General features: G+C 38.1%; 1 protein-coding gene across 1 annotated transcript in view; it reads right to left on the bottom strand.

Annotated features, from left to right (window-relative positions):
* LOC123691679 (fat-like cadherin-related tumor suppressor homolog) overlaps nt 1–24,573 on the bottom strand; it is a 79,147-nt gene that overhangs the window by 20,041 nt on the left and 34,533 nt on the right. Inside the window, exons 27-31 of the mRNA XM_045636195.1 lie at nt 15,484–15,798; nt 14,547–14,705; nt 14,194–14,468; nt 3,953–4,211; nt 3,627–3,796 (exon numbers count right to left, since the gene is read on the bottom strand). Of these exons, the coding sequence (XP_045492151.1) occupies nt 3,627–3,796; nt 3,953–4,211; nt 14,194–14,468; nt 14,547–14,705; nt 15,484–15,798 (1,178 nt within the window). The remainder of the gene's footprint in view (nt 1–3,626; nt 3,797–3,952; nt 4,212–14,193; nt 14,469–14,546; nt 14,706–15,483; nt 15,799–24,573) is intronic.

Here is a 24,573-nt window from a genome sequence, read left to right as displayed (position 1 = left end):
TTGCTCATTTAAAAGGATATAATCATATAAGACCATGGAATGACTTTGTTCGGAATGAGTAGAAATAAAACAATTAATGTTGAGGGTAGCGTGTGACGCGATATATTCAATCGGCCAATTATGGGAGCGGCTTTCGTCATCGGGTCTCGGTTTTTGCACTCGTAATAATTAGTATTCGTTTTCTGATTCGCGATATATTGCACTGGTAGTAATCACGCGCGGATTGCGTATTATTTAATTTGGTACGGATTATCAATGCACTTCTCGGGAAGTTTTGGTTGCTTCTTATTGTTGTACATTTAATTGTGATAATCATAAAAACGCCGCGGCCGCGGTTTGTAAATAACGCGAGAAATGTTCGTTATATGAATAAAGTATTTAATGGCCACCTAGTGTGCCTGGCCATACAACGGTGGTGACGTACATCGTAAATTGTAGCCTTTTTTATAGTATTTTGCTGAATCTATTATTCTCATAAAGTATTTGGGGAGGCCCAAGGGTACCCTATTGTCTTAAATCTTTATACATTAAGTATTTGCTCGACCGACACACCCCATATGTATTGTCTACGCAACGTGGTAACAGGTATGTACCTAGGGTTTGATCTCGGTAATGTCTAATTATTTTTATTTTGGAAATTGTGTATCAATGGCCGCCGATCCGTCCTTTGTGATACAGACTTACCAATAGCTATAAGCAAAGCGAGATCCACTGATGTTTAAAAAAAAATGCTTTTTAATTATCTACTACATCTCCTTAATTAAGTGACGACTTTATATATTTTTTTTATTATACAGGGTTACTTGTAAAACACCAGCAACCTCGCAGTACAAGATAGCTAAACATCATAACGCCGTCCCCGGAGAATAAAATGATAACAACAAAAACACAATTTTTCAGGAGAAATAATAAACCGATAATTGTCTATAACTCGCAAAGCAATAGACGTAGAGAGATAAAAAAGGCTCAGTGGTAGCTAATTTTTTAACCATTTAGGTATTATGTTTCAAAATATTTTTAATAACTTTAAGAGAACTGAAGATAATTAAAATTTAAAAAGTTAGTTGCATTTGACTGAAATGTAAATTTACTAATACACACTTATCATTTCTTCGCTCTCAAAGATCAACAATCGACATGATATTTACCCTACGACAACTTCAGGAAAAGTGCAGAGAACAACAGACACCCCTGTTTATTGCCTTTGTAGACCTAAATAAGGCTTTCGACTCAGTTAGCAGGGATGGTCTGTATTCTGCCTTGGAACTTATCGGTTGTCCTCCCAAATTACTCTCAATGATAAAGTCATTTCACAAAGAGACGAGAGGAGTAATCGTGTATGATGGAAAAGCCTCGGAACCCTTCATAGCGCGTAGAGGTGTCCGTCAAGGCTGTGTTATGGCACCTACACTGTTCGGTATATTTTTTTCACTACTTCTGAACACTGCATTTAATAATGACCAGCAAGGTATACATCTGCACACCAGAGCCGATGGTAAACTATTTAACGCCTCTCTACTTAGATCTAAGCGACACCGCCTAGATCTCTTTGTGGACCAGCTTTTATTTGCAGATGACGCAGCTTTTGTTGCAAATTCCGTCGTGGAATTGCAAACAATTTTGGACAAATTTTCTCGCGCTTGCACTTTGTTTTCGATGTCCATCAACACTAAGAAAACTGTTGTTTTGGCTCAGGGATTTACTGATAGACCAACATTTCTTCTAGATGGAACTCCATTACAATTATTAGTCGATAAATTTCTTTACCTCGGATCAACTGTTACGAGCAATCTTTCCATGAATGCTGAGATTGACAGTCGCATCGGCAAAGCTGCAGCAACGTTTGGGATGCTCCGAGAAAGAGTGTGGGAGAATAAACATCTAAAAACCAAAACGAAGATGATTGTTTACCGATCTACTGTACTTAGTGTTCTCCTATATGGCGCTGAGACCTGGACTTCGTACGCCAAGCAGGAACATCGGCTGAATGCATTCAACATGCGCTGTCTGCGTAGTATTCTGCGTATAACATGGAAAGACCGAATTACGAATGAAAAAGTCCTAGAGATTGCACAGTTGCCCAGTCTTAGAGCCCTGCTTAAGCAGCGTCGGTTGCGTTGGCTAGGACATGTCCATCGCATGGACCCTTCCCGATTGCCGAGACAAGTTATGCTCGGTGCGGTTGCACACGCGAAGAGAGGCATCGGAAGACCCTTGCTACGTTTTAAAGACAGCGTGAAACGTGACATGTCCACGTTCAAGATCAACCCCCCGGACTGGGAAAAGCTCGCCCAAAACCGTACTTCTTGGCGTAGTCTTATTCATGAGGGTTGTAAGGCACATGATCGCAGTTGGTTCGATGCACTCCGTGATCGTCGGACTAGATTAAATAATTTATCACCTTCCACATCATCATCATATAAGTGTAAGACTTGTGGGCGTTATTGTCGCTCCAGAATCGGGCTCTTTAGCCACGAACGACGCTGCCCTAAGTCATGACTGATTAGGAAAATTGCAACACTTAAAATTTTTGAAATTTAAATGTAACTGCATATATGATCTACTACAGATCAAATAGGCCAAAAAAAAAAAATGTAAGTATTAATGGATAATATCCAATGAACTTTTATTCTGGGGTTTTTTAAAAAACAATATTAGAGTAATCAACTATTATTACATAAAAAATTAAGACAATAAAAATTAATAAAAATCAGTCTTCCTGATCATTATCGTGATCATAATGTACATCGTCATACGAATGGCGCCAAAACATATTTTTACGAGAATAAATTAATGATAATTTATAGGCGTTCGTCATTATTTCGCCGTTTCTTTTTTACGAGAATATCATTGTAAAAGTACACATAAAGAGTGAAGAAACTTTTTCGCTATCATATTACTATGTATCTTTTTTTTTTCTAGCACGAATATGTTCTGGGAAAAAGCAGTGAATATTGTTGCAATATCTTATAACTTTGTGGATTACAGGAGAAAAATTACAAAAAAAATTGTATATATTATTATGTATTAGGCTACGTAGGCTTCAAATATCGAATACCTAACAATAAAACTATGGTAATGGCGATTATCATTTTATTCTCCGGGGACGGCGATATGTTGTTACTTATGATGTTAGCTATCTTGTCCTGCGAGGTTGCTGGTGTTTTACAAGTAACCCTGTATATACTAGCTGTGCCCTGCGATTTTACCCGCATTGCTCCACTTCTGTTGCCTTCCTCGATAAATGGGCTATCTAACACCGAAAGAAATCGGACCAGTACCTAGTTCCTGAGATTAGCGCGTTCAAACAAACAAACAAACTCTTCAGCTTTATAATATTAGTAGGTACAGATTATTATAATAAATGCATGCAATTCTTTATTTGTAACAAATTGTATATTATTTATATTTTTACTTTCTTGGTTCTATCTATATTATTATCATTGTATTATTGTTTTGGTATGCACCACCTACTTGTATCGTAAGGTCGGTTATCGTATATCTTTGTCTATAATTGTTCGTCTATGTATAGACATACAGATGTATAATAACAAACATATAGATGTATAAAAGAGTGATCGCTTCGTTCTTTTTTCAAAATATTAAATTAATAAATCAATATGTACTTTATTGATGGCGAAATGGTCAGCGTAGTCTCCGGTGAGGAAGTATCGCAAGCGCGCGTTGTGCGGCTCGTCGGCGTCGCGCGTGAGCAGCTCGGCCACCCGCGCGCCGCGCGCCGCGTCCTCGCGCAGCCGCGTGCGCATGCGGTGCCGCACGCAGTACGGCGGGTTGTCTGCGGGCAGGGGTTGCGAACCTTCAATACAGACATATCGACACGGAACGAATCCAATGTGAATCGTGAATTAGATCGAGCGTACGATACGTACGGGCTACGTTACGGAAATCTGATAAAAGCGAAAGAATGAACATAAGTCAAAATCTCGCTCACCGTTAACGTCGAGAACGACGACGTGCACGGCGGCGAAGGCGGTGAACTTGCCGTCCGTGGCGGCCACGGACAGCGAGTAGGCGGGCTCGGTCTCGCGGTCGAGGGCGCGCGCCACGAACAGCTCGCCCGAGGGCCGCAGCTGGAAGCGCGCGCGCGGGTCGCCGCCCGCCACGAAGAAGGCCAGCGCGGCGCCGCCCACGTCCGCGTCGCGCACGCGCACGCGCGTCACAACCGTGCCCGCCGCCGCGTCCTCGCGAACCTGTGCGAGCGATCATTGCATTCCTATAACACTTTCAATTAATACAAGTTTCAGAATTTTAATTTGCCTACAGTAGGTAGGCATAATAATTCATTGTTGTGTCATTCGTTGAGTTGCTTTCTTGTCGCGGTCGATAAAACCACAAATATTATTTGCTTAAAAAATTGTGGCAATCAGTGCCGTTACTTGTGATCATAGAATTAAAGCTCTTGAAGGAAAATTGTATTTTTAACACCTCACGGCCAGCCACCTTAGCTTACCGCCCGCGGCTTCTATACTTCCTTAAACCTTCCTCTTGAATCACTCTATCTATTAAAAAAAACCGCATCAAAATCCGTTGCGTAATTTTAAAGATTAAAGCATACAAAAGGACATAGGTGTTCGAGCAGCGAACAAATATCTTATTTTAAATTACTTATTATCCATAGTTACATTACATATTACAATAATTGAGCAATAACGTAAATGAGGTCAAGCTGCCTCAGCAGTATTATCGTGCGACGGCCGAGCCGGCCGAAAAGCGCAGTTCACCCTTAGCAGCGCCCGAGTGCTCTATCCGCTCGAATCCGCGTAAATCATATATAATTATTAGCAGCCATTAAAGTGTTCCCAGTTGTCCCATAATATCATAGCATCATTAGCAGCATTTATAGCGACCTAAATACAGTCCACTTTCGATGTAATACGTAAACCGTACATTTTCGAGCCGGATTAACGTAAAAAAGTGTGCCGCGTCGCGAGTGTAAAGTGTGACGTGGAACCGGAAATCCACGTGTCCCTTCTTCCCCCGTGATATTTATTCAGCATATTATGATCTTATAACCAGCATACTAGCAACAAGCAAGCAGCATATAATTCAACAGCAGCCAAAATTAGCATTTTTAGCGTCAGCTCCACGTGTCGCCACGTATATCGCCCCGAGCAAAGTACAGCCAGCCAGCAGCAAAACCCCTACCAGAATATCTAGCAGCAGCATTCGAGCAGGATAGAAATTAACAGAATAGCAGAATTAGCAATTATCTATCAGCGACCAGCATACAGCAAGTAGCAATCAGCAATCATCATTCAGCGACCAGCGTACAGCAAGTAGCAATCAGCATCCGTGAACTGCAAAAGGCATCTAGCAACTAGCATCTAGCAACCAGCAATTAGCATCTAGCACCTAGCATCTAGCATCTAGCACCTGGCATCTAGCATCTAGCATCAAGCATCTAGCAATCAACAATAAGCGACCAGCAACTAGCATTTAGTATCAGGCATCTAGCATCCAGCAATCACCATCTAGCAATCAGCATTAAGCGACCAGCAATTGGCATCGAGCATTCAGCAATCAGCATCTAGCAATCAGCAACTATCAATTAGCAACAGACAAGCAGCGACCGAAAATTAGCATCTAGCAATCAGCAAGCAGCAAATAGCCATCAGCAATTAGCAACAAGGAATCAACAACCAGCGAGACGTAAGCCAGCTGCTTACGTCACCAGCACGTGCCGCCACGCGTCAACCGCCACGTCAGCCAGCAGCAGCAAGCAACCTAAGGTATCCGGGGACGTAGCCACGTCGACCGTATCCGAGACAGCCAAGTAAGAATTTTCCATTTTATTTTTTATTTCTACCGTTTGATTATTTTATATTAAAATGGAAGCTTTATATACGGTCCAACTAGAGATCAAGGACAAAATAAAGAGGTTATTAGCGAATTTTAAAAAAGATAGTGCAGAGCGTAAGAGTATCGACTATTGCAGACAGCGTTTAGATATATTAGAATCTTTATGGGATGAATGCCAGAAAAATCATGAAAAGCTTTTAAAATATGAATCGACACAGCATCAATATTTTATGCGGGAAGAATTTATTAACATTCACGACATTTATATTAGAACAAAGGAAGCAACCAGTGAAGCATACGATAATTTTTTATTACAAAAGCAAGCCCATCTAGAGCCGAAAGCGGGAGGATCCGCTTTAGAAGCGCAAGCGACGCCTAAGTCTACAACATTTCAATCACGGGGGACCAACAGCAAATTAGATGACTTATCACGGAAGCAGGAAGTCAATTTTAAAGCATTCATCAGAGCAGTAAGCAATATTGACGTGAATAATTTGGAGGAGAAGTGGGAATATGAAGACTCTCTTCGTATTCTCCACAATCGATGGACAGCGGTGGAAAATCTACATTGGGAGATAGTCGGTGAACTTGGAGAGGAAGATGAAACATACGAAATTAATTTTACTAAACATGAGAAAATATATATCAATACAAAGAGAGCTATAAATTCGAAAATGTGTGCAACAAGTCATAGAGATAAATCAACCCCGCAGATGGATATACCGACATTTTCTGGCAATTATCATCAGTGGGTATCATTCAAAGACCTTTTTAATGAAACTATACATAAAAATACATCAATATCGAACGCGCAAAAAATGCAATTTTTGAAAGCTAAAGTAAGCGGGGAAGCCGAGCGCCTTATACAGCATTTGCCTATCAGCTCCGACAATTATTTAGTTTGTTGGAACATCCTAAATCATCGATTTAATAACAAGAAGCTAATTTTTACATCGCACGTTAACATATTTCTCAATTTACCTAATATACAACAGCAATCATATATAGCAATCAAGAAATTACATGACGTCACATTAGAAAGCTTACACGCTATAAAGAACCTAGGCGTAGATATAACTACTTGGGATCCGCTATTGGTACATTTATTATCACAAAAATTAGACAGCGAAACTTATTCTGAATACGTAGAATCATTAAAAAGCACTCGAGAGCTCCCTATACTACAAGAATTTTTGGATTTTCTTGAGAACAAATTTACATCTCTTGAATCATCACGAAGAAACCAAAATTCAGCATCAGAACAAAGATATTACAGAACATCAAACCAATTATTAGCAACGAACAGACAACCTATACATATTAATTCTAATAGAATTAATATTAATAGCCAAGTAAAGAGGTCACTGACGTCAATGCACACCTCAGCGAAAAAATGCCCCTTATGCAATTTCGAACACGCGCTCACTAACTGTCCACAATTTATTAAATTACCTTTTATGAATAAACTTCAAACGGTTAAGCAATTACGTTTCTGCATTAATTGCATTTTTGATCACAATGGGAATCAATGTACTTCGAATAAACGGTGTCATGTGTGTGCAGGCCCACATCACACGTTATTACACGAATGTTTTAAGCAGCAAGCTAGCGAGAATTTTAGAAATAAAAAATTGATGAGTAGCAACACCCAAAGACAGGTGTATTACAGCCCCAAAAATCAAGCGAATACGTCTCAACAAGATGATTCTGAAGTACTTTTAGCCACCGCATTGGTAAAGGTAACAGCTGAAGATGGCAAACAGCACATAATGCGAGCACTGATCGACCAAGGGTCTCAAATTAGCATCATAACCGAACGAGCAGCACAGCAACTGGGCTTAAAACGCCAACAAAGCAAAGGGATCGTCCTTGGTGTAGGGGGCCAAGAAAACAACTGTCGTGGAAAACTCAAGATTAATTGCCAATCTATATATAACAATTTTACCTTCAACGTCGATACATTCATCATGACTAATCTTATAAAAAATCTACCTAATAGATCGTTTGAAAAACCCGGCTGGTCGAAATGTATAGCGCACTTAAACTTAGCAGATCCAGAATTTAACAAAAGCCGAGCAGTAGATATTTTATTTGGAGCAGATATTTATTCATACATTATGTTAGATGGGATCATTCGAGGCCGCGAAATCTCACAACCACTAGCACAGCAGACGCAATTGGGTTGGTTATTATGTGGAGGCAGCATATATACCTTCCATTGCAACGTTATTTTGAATCACATACAAGAGATTCAAGATTTTTGGAAAATAGAGGATATACAGGAGCAAAATGATATGTCAGCGAAAGATAAGCAATGTTTAGATTATTACTTAGCAACTACAAAGCGATTAAAAAACGGGCGTTATGAAGTAAGCATACCTAATGGAGGATCAAGCGTTACAAAAATTGGGATCGTCTGAAAAACTTGCATTAGCACAATTTATGAATTTAGAAAATAAACTTAATAAGCAGCATGAATTATCGGAGCAATACAAGCAATTTATGAGCGAATATATACAACTGGGACACATGAAAATAGCAGCATTAAATTCAAGCGTACAATGTTTTTTACCACATCATGGGGTACAGCGAGCAGCATCCAGCACCACTAAACTACGAGTCGTATTTAACGGATCAGCTAAAACCACGACAGGCTACAGCTTAAACGACCTTATGCACAAGGGACCCAATATGCAAAAGGATTTACAAAGTATCATTATCAATTGGAGACTATACCGTTACGCCTATACATCTGATATTGAAAAAATGTATCGACAAATATTAGTAAAAGAAGAAGACCAAAAACTTCAACAGATATGGTGGAGATCAAGCCCGGACCAGCCTATAAAAGCATATCAATTAACAACTATCACTTACGGAACGAAAGCAGCACCTTTCTTAGCAATTATGACGTTGAATCAGCTAGCACAAGATGAGCAAAATAATTTCCCAAAAGCAGCAAAAAGCATTAAAGAAGAGTTTTATATGGATGACTACATCTCGGGAGCACACACAATTAGCGAAGGTCAGCAAAAAATAGCGGAGGTGAATCATGTACTTAGCGGAGCAGGGTTCCTTTTGAGAAAATGGATTGCAAACGATAAGAGCCTTATTGAAAACATTATCAGCGAAGAACGAGACGAGCAATCAACATTTATGTTTAAAACGGAAAACACGCCGAAAACCTTAGGCCTACGATGGGACCCGATTAGTGACGTATTTGTATTTGACTATGATAGCGTAATAAATGAATACTCAGCAAAGTTAACGAAAAGAAAATTATTATCGGAAATGTCTAAGCTATTTGACCCATTAGGATGGTTGACGCCACTTACAACAAAAATTAAGATTTTATTTCAAAAAGTATGGTTACAAGCAGATCTTGAATGGCGTGATCCAGTCTCCCAAGATATAAAAAGCGAATGGATAAAAATAAAAAAGGAGCTAAACACGTTAAAATGTATTAAAATTCCCAGATGGTATAAATGTGATGAGAATAGCACAATTGAATTACATGGGTTCTGCGATGCCTCAATAAAAGCCTATGCATGCGTCGTATATGCCAGAGTCGTAAAAAATAGCTCAATCTCAACTATAATAATAGCAGCAAAATCCAGATTAGTACCGAATAAAAAAGAAGTATCGTTACCTAGATTAGAATTATGTGCCATGGAGTTATTAACAAAGTTAATGAATAAAATAAAAAATAGCATCAGCAGCACAAAAGTTGAAATTTATGGTTGGAGCGATTCAATGGTAGCCCTTGGATGGATCAACGGAAACCCCGACCGTTGGAAGCCCTTTGTAGCAAATCGGGTAAAGAAAATTCACGAAACAATGCAACCTCAATCATGGCGCTATGTAAAAACGAAGGAAAATCCAGCTGACGCAGCGAGTCGAGGTCAAACAGCATTACAATTAAAAGAAAACTTATTATGGTGGCGAGGTCCGGGATGGTTATTAAGTTCAGATTTTAAAAATAAGCAGCAGCACACTAATTATACGACAAATTTAGAAATAAGAAAACAAGTTAATATTATTCAAAAAGCATACACATCAAGCATAATAGATCATTTATTATACAAATATAGTTCATTATTTAAAATAGTACGAGTATTAGCATGGATATTACGAGCGATTACACCGTCATTAAAACAAAGGCCGACGTATCTCACATTACAAGACGTGAGAAAAGCTAAAACAGCAATTATTAAATATGTTCAATCGACTGAATTCTCAGCTGATTTAGAGCAATTAAAAAAGGACAATAAATTACGATCTAATAGTGCATTATTAAGCTTAAATCCATTTTTAGATGAAAATGGTATTTTAAGAGTTGGAGGACGTTTAAAAAATTCAAACATCAGCGAAGATATGAAACATCCAATAATTATTCCATATAGCGGGCGTTTAACGGAACTACTTATAAATGAAGCACACGAACTTTCTTTTCACGGTGGAGCAAAAATTACTATTTCAATTTTAAGGCAAAAGTACTGGATAATCAAAGGATATCGAGCAACAAAAAAGCAACTTCGGACCTGTATCACATGTAAGAAGCGAGAACCTACAAAATTACATCAACTAATGGGAGATATGCCTAGCTATCGTGTCAATCCAGCTCCTCCGTTTTATCATACAGGAGTTGATTTTACGGGATTCGTCAACGTCAAGATTAATAAAGGTCGAGGAGTAAAAACCACAAAAGGTTACATAGCGTTATTCATATGCATGGTTACGAAAGCAGTACATATAGAGATAGTTTCCGACCTCAGCAGCACAACTTTCATAGCGGCTCTGCGACGCATGGCAGCACGACGCGGAACCCCAAAGCATATATATTCAGATAATGGCACGAACTTTGTCGGTGCAAATAAAATTATACAACAAGAATATAATGAATTAATAAGCAATTTTAGCGATAGTTTTTACAAAGAAATCACTGAAATGGAGATAGAATGGCACTGGAATTGTCCATCGTGGCCTAGCGCAGGAGGAATTTGGGAAAGATCGATAAGAAGCCTAAAACAGCATATAAAAAGAGTAGTGGGAGAGCAAGCTTTAACCTTTGAAGAATACAGCACAATCCTTGCACAGATAGAAGGATGCCTTAATTCAAGGCCTTTATGTTCAATTACGGAAGACGTAGAAGATTTAGATTTCTTAACACCTTCACATTTCTTAAATCAGCGAGCGGAGAATACTCTCATAGAAACAGCACATGATGCCAGGACTAGATGGTACTTAGTAGATAAAACTTTTAATGATATTTGGAAACGGTGGAAAAATGAATATCTCAGCCAGTTGACGGTTCGAAGCAAATGGTTAGAACCTCAAAGGAACCTTAAAATAGGGGATTTAGTGACCATTCACGATGATATTATGCCAGCCGGGAAGTGGCCAGTGGGCCGAGTAGTAGAAACCCATCCAGGAAGCGACGGGTTGGTAAGAGTCGTTACATTAAAAACAAAAAATGGGATCTTAAAGCGGCCAGTAGTAAAGTTATCATTATTACCACTCGAAGAAAAAAGTAATTATCAGCAAAATAATAATATGTCCATTCAAAACAACAGCAGCGAATTGAAAAGCGAAAGAAAGGAAAGTCCAATCATTCAAAACAGCAGCAGCGAATTGAAAAGCGAAAGAAAGAAATGTCGAATCAGACAGAATATTCCTTCAAAACTTGTAAGCGTCGTACTATCATTAATATTTTTTATGAGCATTTTATCCTACTCTACAGCGGAATATAAGTTAAAACAGCTTGAAAGCAATCTATCCATATACTTTGACTCGATGGGCGAAATGCAACTAGCTAGGGACAAATGGAAGATAATTGCATATTTTGACATGTCTCCATATTTGCAAGGGAACAAAGCAGCGGAACTTTTATCGGATTACTTAGAAAAAACCTGCACTAACATGAATGAATCAAATCACTGCCAGACTATATTGTTACAAATACGTCACGATTACAATGAACTCCAATACTACAACCAGCTGTTACTGAATCAGCATTTCGACGCGCGGTCAAGAACCCGGCGCGGTCTTTTCAATGCGGTCGGCTCAGTGGCTAATTCATTATTTGGAGTACTTGATCAAAGCTTTGCTGAGAAATATGAACAGGAAATCGAGCTAATTCAAAATAACGCAAATCATATAACTCAACTTTGGAAGAACCAAACATCGGTCCTAGAAGCCGAATTTAACATCTTAAAGCGAACAGAAAAAACCATAGAAACCCAGTACAAAATGTTTAACAGACATTTAAATATCTTAAACAACAAAACAAATATAATCCAATCTGAAATTGAAACCATTCAGGAAGTAACCTTATCAGCAATAGCGTGCAACAATTTAATTCAGAACTTACGTAGAATTCAAGATACTTTATTAGACACTACCACTGAAATTTACCACGGCCAGATAAATGTACACTTATTGTCACCGAAACAATTGCGCGACGAGCTGCAAATTATATCCAGCCAAATATCCAAGGACGTTACGTTACCAATAGAAAACATCCATACAGACCTATATAAAATCTATAAATTAATAAAAGTAAAAGCTAGAATTACCGAAAACTTTTTTATATTTGAAATCCTCATACCATTGATTAGCCGGGACAATTTCCAACTATACAGACTGATACCCATACCCAAGCAAGTTAACAGCAATATGATAAGCATAAAACCAATAGCGGAATATATTTCTATAAACATAAAGAGAGATGCCTACATAACATTAACCCTAGCCGAACTACAAGCATGTCAAAACCAAAATGATATTTATTTTTGCCAATTGCATGGTCCCATAATAAGTTTTAGCAACAATGAACGTTTTTGCGAAATAAAAAATAACAAATGTGAATACAATATAAACAGCTGTAAAAGTAATTGGATACAATTACATGATCTAACTACATATTTATATTTTCAATGCGATACTGCACACATACGTATTCTATGTGATAATGACATACAGTCGCGCCAAGTCAGCAAGGCCGGACTTATATCACTGAGTAAACAATGCATAATAAAGGGACATGATATCACTCTATACTCATTTAAGCAACTTGAAAACAAGCTATATCTGAAACCGGACATATTAGAAACCAAATTAAATCCCATCCACAATCTGATTAACTCTGCTCTGCCTATCACAAACTACTCTGACAACGAAGAAATCAATACATCATTAAAATCTCTTGGGGAGAAAATAAAAATTATGAAAAACGCTGTCGATGAAACGGATACCTTAGGTATTTCGCAACACGACCTACACCAATATTCCGTATCATATGGAACACTAGCATTAACAATATTAGCAAGCATCTTTTTCTTCGTGTGGTGGCGAAGGAGTCGAGCGACTCCACAGCAGAGCGTCCCAGCAGCCCAACAGCAGAGCGTCCCAGCAGAGCAACAAACTATTCAGTCTCGGACAATACCCCAAGAGTGTGTCGATTCTAGTGTGTGCGTGCATCAAAAAAGTGTTACTAGTGTTCGTGCGTCTCCCTTACCCGAGCGGGGAGAGTGTATCAGTGAAGTAGCGTCATGTGAACAAAACAGACTCAAACGATGGGCAAGCGCGCGTTTTAAAAGGAGCGATAGGTCGACATCGCCAATAGCTAACAAACGCTCTGCTATAATAAGTAACTCAGTGGTGGAAATATAATCTCTAAGCATTATAAACATTCCAAGACTTATAAAAAATTTATATATATCTTCTGTGAGCCTCGGGAGCATGTTCGAGCAGCGAACAAATATCTTATTTTAAATTACTTATTATCCATAGTTACATTACATATTACAATAATTGAGCAATAACGTAAATGAGGTCAAGCTGCCTCAGCAGTATTATCGTGCGACGGCCGAGCCGGCCGAAAAGCGCAGTTCACCCTTAGCAGCGCCCGAGTGCTCTATCCGCTCGAATCCGCGTAAATCATATATAATTATTAGCAGCCATTAAAGTGTTCCCAGTTGTCCCATAATATCATAGCATCATTAGCAGCATTTATAGCGACCTAAATACAGTCCACTTTCGATGTAATACGTAAACCGTACAATAGGGACATAGGGACAGAGAAAGCGACTTTGTTTTATACTATGTAGTGATTATGATAACATATTTTGTATATATTGTTCTGGGCAGACTCTAATATTTCTAAGAGATATCCACTATCCGAAACATTAACTACATATTTTGAAGCAACAAATTACTTTTCAAGATTATAAAATTTCGCCAAAAAGAGAGTAAAATTGTTCAAATACAATATGAATTTGTTTCGAAGATAGCTAGGAGCGTTCGTATCGAACGGGTCTGTGGTTCGAGTCGAAGCGTCCAGTTGGCGCACTACAAGTCCGCATCGCTCGTCACCTCGGCGGTGTAGGTCTCCTGCGTGAAGCGCGGCGGGCAGTCGTTGTAGTCGACGAGGCGCACGACGAGCGAGCCGCGGGCGGCGCGCGGCGCGGCGGCCTGGTCGGCGGCCAGCAGCGCCAGGCGGTACTCGGCGCGCGCCTCGCGGTCCAGCGCCGCCGTGGTGCGCACCCAGCCGCTGTGCGCCTCCACCGCGAACGGCACCGCCTCCGCGCCCTCCACCAGCGAGAAGCGCACCTCGCCGTTCGACCCGGAGTCCGGGTCGTCCGCCATCACTGAAAATAGATAGAGCCCGATTGAGATTGATAGAGTTGTCGAACTTTCCGTCAAAGATAAAAGTAACGTTTACTTACGTTGCAGTATGGAGGAGTGCGGAGGCGTGTTCTCGGCGAGGTGCAGCACGTAGGGCTGCGAGTGGAACTCGGGCGCGAACTCGTTGACGTCCAGCACGTGTAGGCGCGTCGTCACCATCACGCCCACCGCTGGACTGCCCTCGTCTTCCGCTATTATGCCTGTTCATGCGGTATTTATTAATAATTTGTTAGGTGGTAAAACATATAAAGTAGTAGATCATATTATTGTAAATATAATTAATGGAAAACAAAATAAATGTAGGGTTTTGAATGTGTGAATTGATTTTTTTAGGTATTTGATGGTCTGGTGATCATCACCTGACGATGATGTATCAAATCCGGTCGTAGTTTTTTGAAAATGAAAATGAAAAATTATTTATTTTCAGCAAAACACAGGAAGGTAACAAAACCAATTTAACAATACATAAAGAAAGTTGCTGTTTCTTATTTATACATTTATAGTAGTTAACTATAGCTCCCACACTAAGAGAACTTGTGTCGTGGGGGCTGGTACGATTATAAAAAAAGGATTTACTCGTATTCGATCGATTCGATTCGATTTACTCGATTTTGTCATAACAATCTGAATAAAAGTGGAACTAAGTAGTCAGGTGTCTGTTTGTTTAAAAAATCTTTACTACAAAAATGCAGTTCCATCAAGAGGTACCTACCTAACAATACAAAGTATATAATATATATAAATTATATAATATTAACATTATTTTTTTGTATTTTAAGCATAATTTTATTTCAAGAAAGTTGTATCTAATTTGAGCCTTTTTGTAAGTTCTTATTTCCTAGCAAAATCAAGTGCCAGAGATTCGATGATTCATATAGGTAATAATTAATAAACAAGAACTTATGTGTAAAGGGCGACACAAAACAATCAAAGCGCTCATCACATACGACGATATATCATATAAGGAGCATTCATCACCTATGACGTGTTCCTGCGCCGTCTCGCGGTCGAGCGGCGCGGCGAGCACGAGGCGGCCCGCCGCGTCGAGCGCGAACAAATCGGCGCGCGCGGCGGGCGGCGCCAGGCGCAGGCGCGGCGGCGGGCCGGCCGGCGCGCGCAGCTCGGCGATGAGCGTGCCCGGCGCCGCGTCCTCGGGCAGGAAGAGGTCGGGCGGCGGCGGCGCCACGCGCGGCGCGGCCTGCCCCGCGCGCAGCACGGCCACGCCCACCGCCGCCTCGCCCGACAGCCCGCCGCCGTCGCGCGCGCGCACCCACACCTGCAGCGTGCGCCCCGCTGCACATGCGCCACGGACGATTATAGACACAATGTATATAAACTAATTTTGTGACCGTACCGTGAAATATGCCAACGTTGCCCACTTTTTTTTAATAAATTCAATTTTTGCAAAATTTTTCTATGGAAACCTTAGTATTTTTTGTAGGGGTGCATCCGATACCGATACCGATATATCGGCGATACTTCGGGTTAGCCAATATATCGGTATCAACGATATTTTTATGACCGATTCAATTTATATACTTTTTAATTTAAAAATGTAGTGTAAACGAGCGTGTTGTCTCGTCTATTCCGTTGCAAACGAGGCATGAACTATGCTCGGGGAAACCACGCGCTTGTGAGTAGGGCATGCACCCGGGTTTACCCGGTTTCTAAAAACCCGGGTAAACCCGGGTGTTGCGGCAATAAGGCTTGTTTTTGCATAACCCGTGTTTTCGTGTTGAAATGAAACGTCTTTCCTCTATTGAATCTGTTTTATTACTGACTGATACACTAGTGACGACGTCAACGTAGTTAATGAAAAAACCGAACATACCGCCCACCAAAGGACTACACTAGTCCTTTCAAATAACAATGAAATTAGTCTCCTTTACGTACAAACAAGCGGCATGCTGTATGAATTAACAAATAACACCGTAAAAAATCAATATATTATGTATACCTTAAATTTTAATGTTACATACATTACATAGTACATATTACATTGAGCATTTGTTTACGATACTATAATTTTGACTTTAATTTTTAATAAATTTATCAAATACACATCATAATACATGTTTGCAAGCTTTGTTATTTTTTATATTTTAGTTTACACACAACTTTATACATTTTTATGACAGTTTTATATTAAATATTTATGTACCTATACACATAACAACAATACAGATAGGTTTACATTTTACACTTATACAATTAATCAAATACACATACATATACCATAGCAAAAGAACAATTACATGCGAAATGAATTGACTCGCTTGTTTTAAATGATTAATTGATATCTGTATTGATAGGAAGATAACACAATTTAGATACACTTCTTTTTATTACACTATCACCGCTCTTATAGGTCTACCAGAATCTGATGGCATATTTATATTTATGAAATAAAAGATTTTCATGTGGCAACTTATTTGACAACTATCAAATTGGTTGTCAAATTATTTGTCTTTTTGCAGTTGATTTTGCATTGCAGTTGAATTTTTAGGATTTTGTCTAAAAAATCTTCGAAAATGTCGAAAAAGCTGCTGCGATCACAAGCAAGAGGTGTTGTTTATAATGTGTATAGAAAAATATTTGATGAAGAAGGGTCAAACACATCACAATTTTCAATTTAGAAGATTTTATTGGTAAATTGGACTTACCCGCTTTGATACTTTCAATTAAAAAATATTAAATATAGGTAACTATAATATTGTTTATTGATTGGAATATAATTTTATGGAAACTTATTACAGGAGTTTCCAATACGGCTATTCGTCAAGTCCAAGCTGTCCAAGTCAATTTTATAATGTGTGTATCTGTTAATACTTACGAAAATAAACATAGTTTTATTTTATTTTTATTTTATTTTATAAAAAAATATAAGCAGTCTAGTTTCTATCGATATAACATCGATATTTTCACATGGCATAATGATAATGAACATACAAATATAGGTATGTGTAAATAATAATATGTATTACCTGTATAAAAGTAATATGTATATTATACATGTAAGTATGTACCTACATAATATTAAGTGGATATCTCATTATTAAGTACAGTATTGTCCACTTATGTAATGTGACTAATGATATTGAGAACAAACTAAAAAATAAGCAGTGTCAAGATCGTTCAGTCCATTTTCCCTAGGGTTGCACACTCAAAATTTTGATTTCCCTATTTGCCATCAGATTCTGGTTTACCTATAACACTATAAACCCTAGTGAAACCGTCTGGCCCCGGGTGTTTGGCAGTGATACGCCCTAATGCCCATTTGCCAGGTGGCAAATTAGGTTGTTTAATCAAAATAACATCACCTACTTTAAATTCATCATTCTTCTTCAACCATTTGGTTCGCTGTTGCAAACTGGTCAAATATTCAGTTTGCCAACGGCACCAAAAGTCATTTAACATTTTTTGACAATATTGCCAACGAGATAAATGTGTTAATTTAAGAGTTTCTAAATTTGGTTGTGGTACCGTAATAGGTGGGAAGCACCTTTTGTTCTTTTTAAATCTCAAATTTTTTTACAATAAGCTATTGTTCTCATTAATTTTTTAATGTATCAAATTCTTCAAACTTTAATGAGATTTTATCTTGTTTAGTGTTTGTTAGTGGGACTGTATTAATAGGTATCTTCTTTTCTTCTAAATCAGTTTGTATATATTCTGGTCTTTCTAATTGTAGTTCATCGTTTCTTAACCACGAGGGACCTTTCCACCAAATGTCACAGTTTTTAAGATTTATAGCAAGCATTCCTCGCGAAGCTATATCTGCTGGGTTATCGTGAGATTGAACATGATACCATTGTTCCTTATTAACTGTAGAAACTATCTCAACTACTCTATTTGCGACGAAAGCTTTCCATCTTGAAGGTTCACCAAATAGCCAAGCAATAACAATTGATGAATCTGTCCAAGCAAAAACCTTGGACGTTGGTATACGCAGTGATTGTGATACTTGCTTCAAAAGTTTGGAAAGTAATAAAGCTCCACAGAGTTCAAGTCTAGGTAATGATATCGTCTTAAGTGGTGCAACCCTTGTTCTTGCAGCAATTAGACTTGTACTATAAGTTCCATCATCATTTCTAACACGACAATAAATAACTGCAGCATAAGCTAATGTCGAAGCGTCTGAAAACCCATGAATTTCAATTGTATCAAAATTTGTATTTACTGTTCCAAGCCATCTATCTATAGTAATATCCTTTATATTCTGGAGATCATCGCGAATATTCTTCCACTCTTCTTTTATAAAAATATTAAGATCCTCATCCCAGTTTGCTTTTTCAAGCCATAACTTCTGCATTAAAATTTTTGCTAAAACAATGCAAGGTGCAATCCATCCTAATGGATCAAATAATTTTTGTATATCAGAAAGAATATTGCGTTTAGTTATTATAACATTATCATCATCTATTGATTCTAAACTAAAATTATATTCGAATCGATCCGTTCCCAAATTCCATTGAACACCTAATGCCTTGACAATACCATCTAATTTAATATCTAAATGCGCCTTTGTAGATCTATCATTTGCTTCTAAAGATTGTAAAAATTCTGCACTATTAGACGACCACTTTTTAAGATCAAAACCTCCTCTTCGCAATAGTTCCGTCAAATCTTTTCTTAGCTGAATACATTGTTCTAAATCATCACCACCAGACATGCAATCGTCTACGTAAAAATCTTCGTTTAATATTCTAGCAGCCTCAGGAAAATGATGACCTTCATCAGCAGCAAGTTGTTTAAGTGTTCTTACAGCTAGGTATGGAGCGGATGCTGTGCCAAAAGTGACGGTAAGTAATCTCATATCTTGTATATTTTCAGTTGGATCATTTCGCCAGACTATTCTTTGGTAGTCGACATCATTCCTATTCATCCATATCATTCTGTACATTTTCTGAATGTCTGATACGAAACAGATTTTATGAGTTCTCCACCTCATAATAATGTTTCTGAGATCTTCTTGCAATACTGGACCAGGTAACAGTTCATCATTTAATGATATGTTGTTAGAACCTTTACAGGAAGCGTCGAACACAACTCGAGTCTTCGTGGTCTCCTTATCTTGACGTACAACGGCGTGGTGGGGTAAGTAAACTGCTTTTTTATTTATTTCTTTTTCAGGTACTTCTTCAATGTGTTTTAATTCTTTGTATTCTTCTATAACTTTCAGGTATTCCTTTTTCAGATCTGGATCTCTTTTAAATCTTCTCTCTAATTGCAACAATCTTCTTACAGCTACTTCTCTCGTGTTGCCTTCAGGTGAAAGCAGCTTTTCAGTTTTAAAAGGTAATACAATTATATATTTTCCATTAGTATCTCTCTCATGTGTCCTTTCATATATATCTTCACATAGTTGTTCCTCTTTAGTTAACTTTCTATTTGTATCAATATCTATCTCCCATATAGTTTTAAGTAAGTCATTAATATTTGAATCACTAGTTAAATTTGTAACCATTAAAGACTTATGTATAGTGTTAACTTTCATATTAATTCCACCCATAATGATCCAGCCCAGGTTGGTATTTTGAGCACATATAGTACCTGAGGGACCCTTGATTAAACCTTCTTGTAGAATTTTTGTGTATTCATTTACACCCAATAAAAGATCCATACAACCCGACTCATAAAAGTTTGGATCTGCTAAATTTAAATTGTTAAAGTGTACAAGCTCATGTTTAATACTATTTCTCGAAGGCAAGTTTATTTTTAAATACTTTGACATCACGTAGGCGTGTACTGGTAACTCAAACTTAGGTTCCCACCGAGACAAAATATTTACTTTGACCTCATTCCTTACATGTACCTTCAAAGACTCCATGCCAGTTACTATCATATTAACCGGCTTGAGCTGTAACTTTAAGACTTGTGCAGCTCGTTTGGTAATAAAACATGCCTGTGACCCTGAATCTATTAATGCCTTAAGAGTAGTAGTGTGTCCATTTTCACCTTTAATCACTACTACCGCAGTTGCCAAGAGACTTACCTTATGTTCACCATCTCCTAGACTATGTAAAGACGTCATTGTAGTATGCACCTTCTTCTCATCTACATCGGTCCGCATTGATGTCGACGGTTGTGTAGTTACCTCGGATACCGACGAATCTGTACCTATACCTATATTTGATCGGTGTAGAAGAGAATGATGACGCTTTTTACATATGTGACACGACAAAGGTATACGACATTTAAATGCCGAATGACCTGGGGCCAAACAGTTAAAACACAATTTCTTACTTTTTACATATTCAACACGTTCATTACAATTCATTTTTGCAAAAGATTTACATTTACACAGATTATGATTCTCATTACACATTATACAACATTTCACAGAATTAACAGACGTACTTACATGAAAAACGCGTTCTTTAGTAGACCTTACAGGCGGTGTAATTAACTCCAATGTACGAAATTTAGACTCTAAATACTGTTTTAAATCTAACCACTTCGGTAACTCTTCACTTTTTGTGTACGCAAATTCCTCCCACGCTTTATGAGACTCTGGGTCTAACTTCTGTACTACGAGAAATATTATAATCGGATCCCAAGAGTCGATGGATACATTTAAATTTTCAAGACTATTTAAAACTTCATTAGTGGTATCTAATAATGATTTTAACTGAGAAGCAGTTTGCGAAATACATTTTTTCTGAGAAAAAAGTCGTTTTAATAAAGAGTTAACAATTAAACGTTTGTTTCCGTACCTTAATTTTAATGTTTCCCAAGCCTGTGTATAATTAGCATCGGTAATTCTAATATTACGTAATAAACTTTCTGCCTCGCCTGAAACACTGGACTTAAGGTAGTGTAGTTTTTGTACCTCGGAAAGCGTGCTGTTGTTGTGCACTAAACTTAGGTATAAATCATTGAATGTCGGCCATCCCTCATAGCTCCCGGCGAACGTAGGTAACTCAATCCGCGGCAACCTCACTCGTTCGTTGATGTGTACCACGGTGCTGTCATGGCTGGACTCCAGGGCTGATGCAGTGGATTCCATGTTCAATAATTTATCCTTCAAATCAGCGAGTATGCATAAATAAAGGTCCTCGTGAATGTAAAATTCTTCGTTGACGAAGTATGGTAAAAGCGCCTTTTGTTCCCTTGGTGTTATTTTTACTAAATCTAAGTGTGCGCTTTGAAAGGTTTGCCAATAATCCTCCAATTGTTTAATTCGCGATTGTATATATCCTTTGGAAAGTCTTTGTTTAGGACACTTAGATATATTAATTTGCGTTTTTTTTATAAGTTCCGCCGTACTTTCCAAAACACGTATGATTTGTTCCGTATTATTATTCGCCATCATAAATATTGTCTTTCAATAACAACTTCGTTACAAATAACTTCGTATAATGAGCTTCTTATCGCGATCAATTGCCCGTGTACTTCTTTTGTTCTTCGATTGTAGCTCAGATAATCCGGTACGAATGCGACCATATGTTGCGGCAATAAGGCTTGTTTTTGCATAACCCGTGTTTTCGTGTTGAAATGAAACGTCTTTCCTCTATTGAATCTGTTTTATTACTGACTGATACACTAGTGACGACGTCAACGTAGTTAATGAAAAAACCGAACACCGGGTTTTTTGATGATCTTGAGAACCAGGTCTGAATAATATGAAACCCGGTTCTCCCGGTTACGACCAAAATATTAAAATATAAAGTATTATTTATATTTTGCTGCATTATTTTAACAAATTTATTTTATCTGGCAACGTCAGACTCACGTGCATCGCGAATTTTCGTGCCACGCCTCAAGCGTGGCTCTGATTGGTTATCTAACCTTAGATGCTATAGGTTCCTTAGTTAGTTGTATTACCAAAAAAAAATTTTTGCTTCGAAAATGACAAAAATTAGGCTACAGAATATATATTTTTATTAGATTTGTCGTGAATTTGAAAAGCTGTTTCACATAATGATCCAGTCATGTTTTTGTTTTTGGTATCAAGCTGAAAATATCGAATACTCAAGTCTACGGTCCCTTGATGCTGTGAAAAAGTCAAACTCACAAGCCAACGCATCAAAAGATACAGCCGTAAATGCTGAAAATTCTCGCAAATATCGACATTTACATGGAACTCAAAACCTACAGGGTACTTCTCATGAACACAGAGCCTTGAAATTTGGTAAAAGTGACGTCTTATCTGTGTTAATAAAGGAAAAATTGCTGGAAACATAAATTTTTAAGTTACAACATTATAAAAAAATAGGTTTGTTCATAATTTAAACTTTAAAATGCAAGAAAAGGTATCCTACTAATATTATAAATGCGGTATGTGTGTGTTTTTTGCTCTATCACACAAATACTACTGAACCGATTACAATGAAATTTAGCACGCAGAATAATGATATTATATGTTTTATCCCGGAAATCCCAAGAGAACAGGAACACCTAAGCCTATAAACTCAGTACTTGCTATCAGCCCAGGTCGGATCGCGTTGGAAAATGATGTTAATTTCAAGTTTTGACGGGAGATAATGTGGCGGGAGGTAAAGTGACGGAAGCTAAAGTGACGAGAGGTAAAGTGACGTAAGTTAAAGTGACGGAAGTTAAATTGACGGGAGTTAAAGTGACGCGAGTGAAAGTGGCGGGAGTTAAAGTTAAAGTGAAAGTTAGTTAAAATTATTTCGATTTAGGGAATAGATACTTAGGGAAATTGTAAATGCAGTTTAAAACAACGCATGACAAAAGTGACGGAAGTTAAAGTGACGGGAGTTAATGTGGCGGGAGGTAAAGTGACGGAAGCTAAAGTGACGTGAGGTAGTGACGCAAGTTTAAGTGACGGGTGGTAAAGTGAAGGGAGGTTATGTGACGGGAGGTAAAGTGGCGCGAGTTAAAGTGATGGGAGGTAAAGTGACGGGAATTATAGTGACGGGAGTTAAAGTTAAAGTGAGTTAAAATAATTTCGATTTAGGGAATAGAAAATTATAATGTAGTTTAAAATAAAGAATGACAAAAGTGACGGGAGTTAATGTGGCGGGAGGTAAAGTGACGGAAGCTAAAGTGACGGAAGTTAAAGTGACGGGAGTAAAAGTGGCGCGAGTGAAAGTGGCGAGAGTTAAAGTGACGCAAGTTAAAGTGACGAGTTGTGAGTGTGTTGTTGAGTTGTCCCAATATATCGAGAGATGCAGATCCAATCGTTTTCTGGCGCAATGACGTTTTATGATATTATACGTATTAATGACGAAGCTAAAGTGACGGGAGGTAAAGTGACGCATGTTAAAGTGACGGGAGGTAAAGTGACGCGAGTTAAAGTGGCGGGAGTTAGTGACGCAAGTTTAAGTGACGGGAGGTAAAGTGATGGGAGGTAAAGTGACGCGAGTTAAAGTTAAAGTGAAAGTTAGTCAAAATTATTTCGATTTAGGGAATAGAAACTTATAGATAATAAAGGGAAACTTTAAATGTAGTTTATAATAACGAATGACAAAAGTGACGTGAGGTAAAGTGACGAAGTGAGTGTTGAGTGTGACGAGTGGGAAGCATGACTTTCGATTTCGATTACTGCAAGGATGTTTTATGTTGTTTTTTTTGTTGTATGCAATATAAAGATAAAAAAACAGAATATTGTTCAGTGACTATTCCATCGATTTAACTTTATTTACCATGCTTCTTTCCGGGATTCCAAATAAAGCTTATTTTTCAGAAATTAACCGAATAGAAGTAATATTATTACTTATCAAATTATGTGGTAATATGAAATGTGCCAACCCTAAGCTTCTTGATGGTAGGTAATGTTGTAAAATAAAGATCGCTACATTATTGGGTAATTTTGCCCACCATTGTAACTTGTTTAAAACAACCTTCAGCCACAGAATAAATAATAGTAGCTAAGCACTACAGAACGGACACTCTCCGCCTCCCGCCAAAATTAAACACTTACCTCACCCCGCACGATCAGCCTGAAAATGGTCCGCATTTGTCTGCAAGGACGATACGTGTGACGATACGCAACGAAGATTGACAACATTAATCAAATTGACTTAAAGTAATTTTATTATTTTGAATTTGTGATTATCGTTTTTCGTAGCAAATGGTTAGATATTGTGCTGTTTACGGATG

Source organism: Colias croceus, chromosome 5 (genome assembly GCF_905220415.1).
Source record: "Colias croceus chromosome 5, ilColCroc2.1".
NCBI classification, from domain to species: Eukaryota; Metazoa; Arthropoda; class Insecta; order Lepidoptera; family Pieridae; genus Colias; species Colias croceus.
This window is presented reverse-complemented; position numbering and strand designations above follow the sequence as displayed.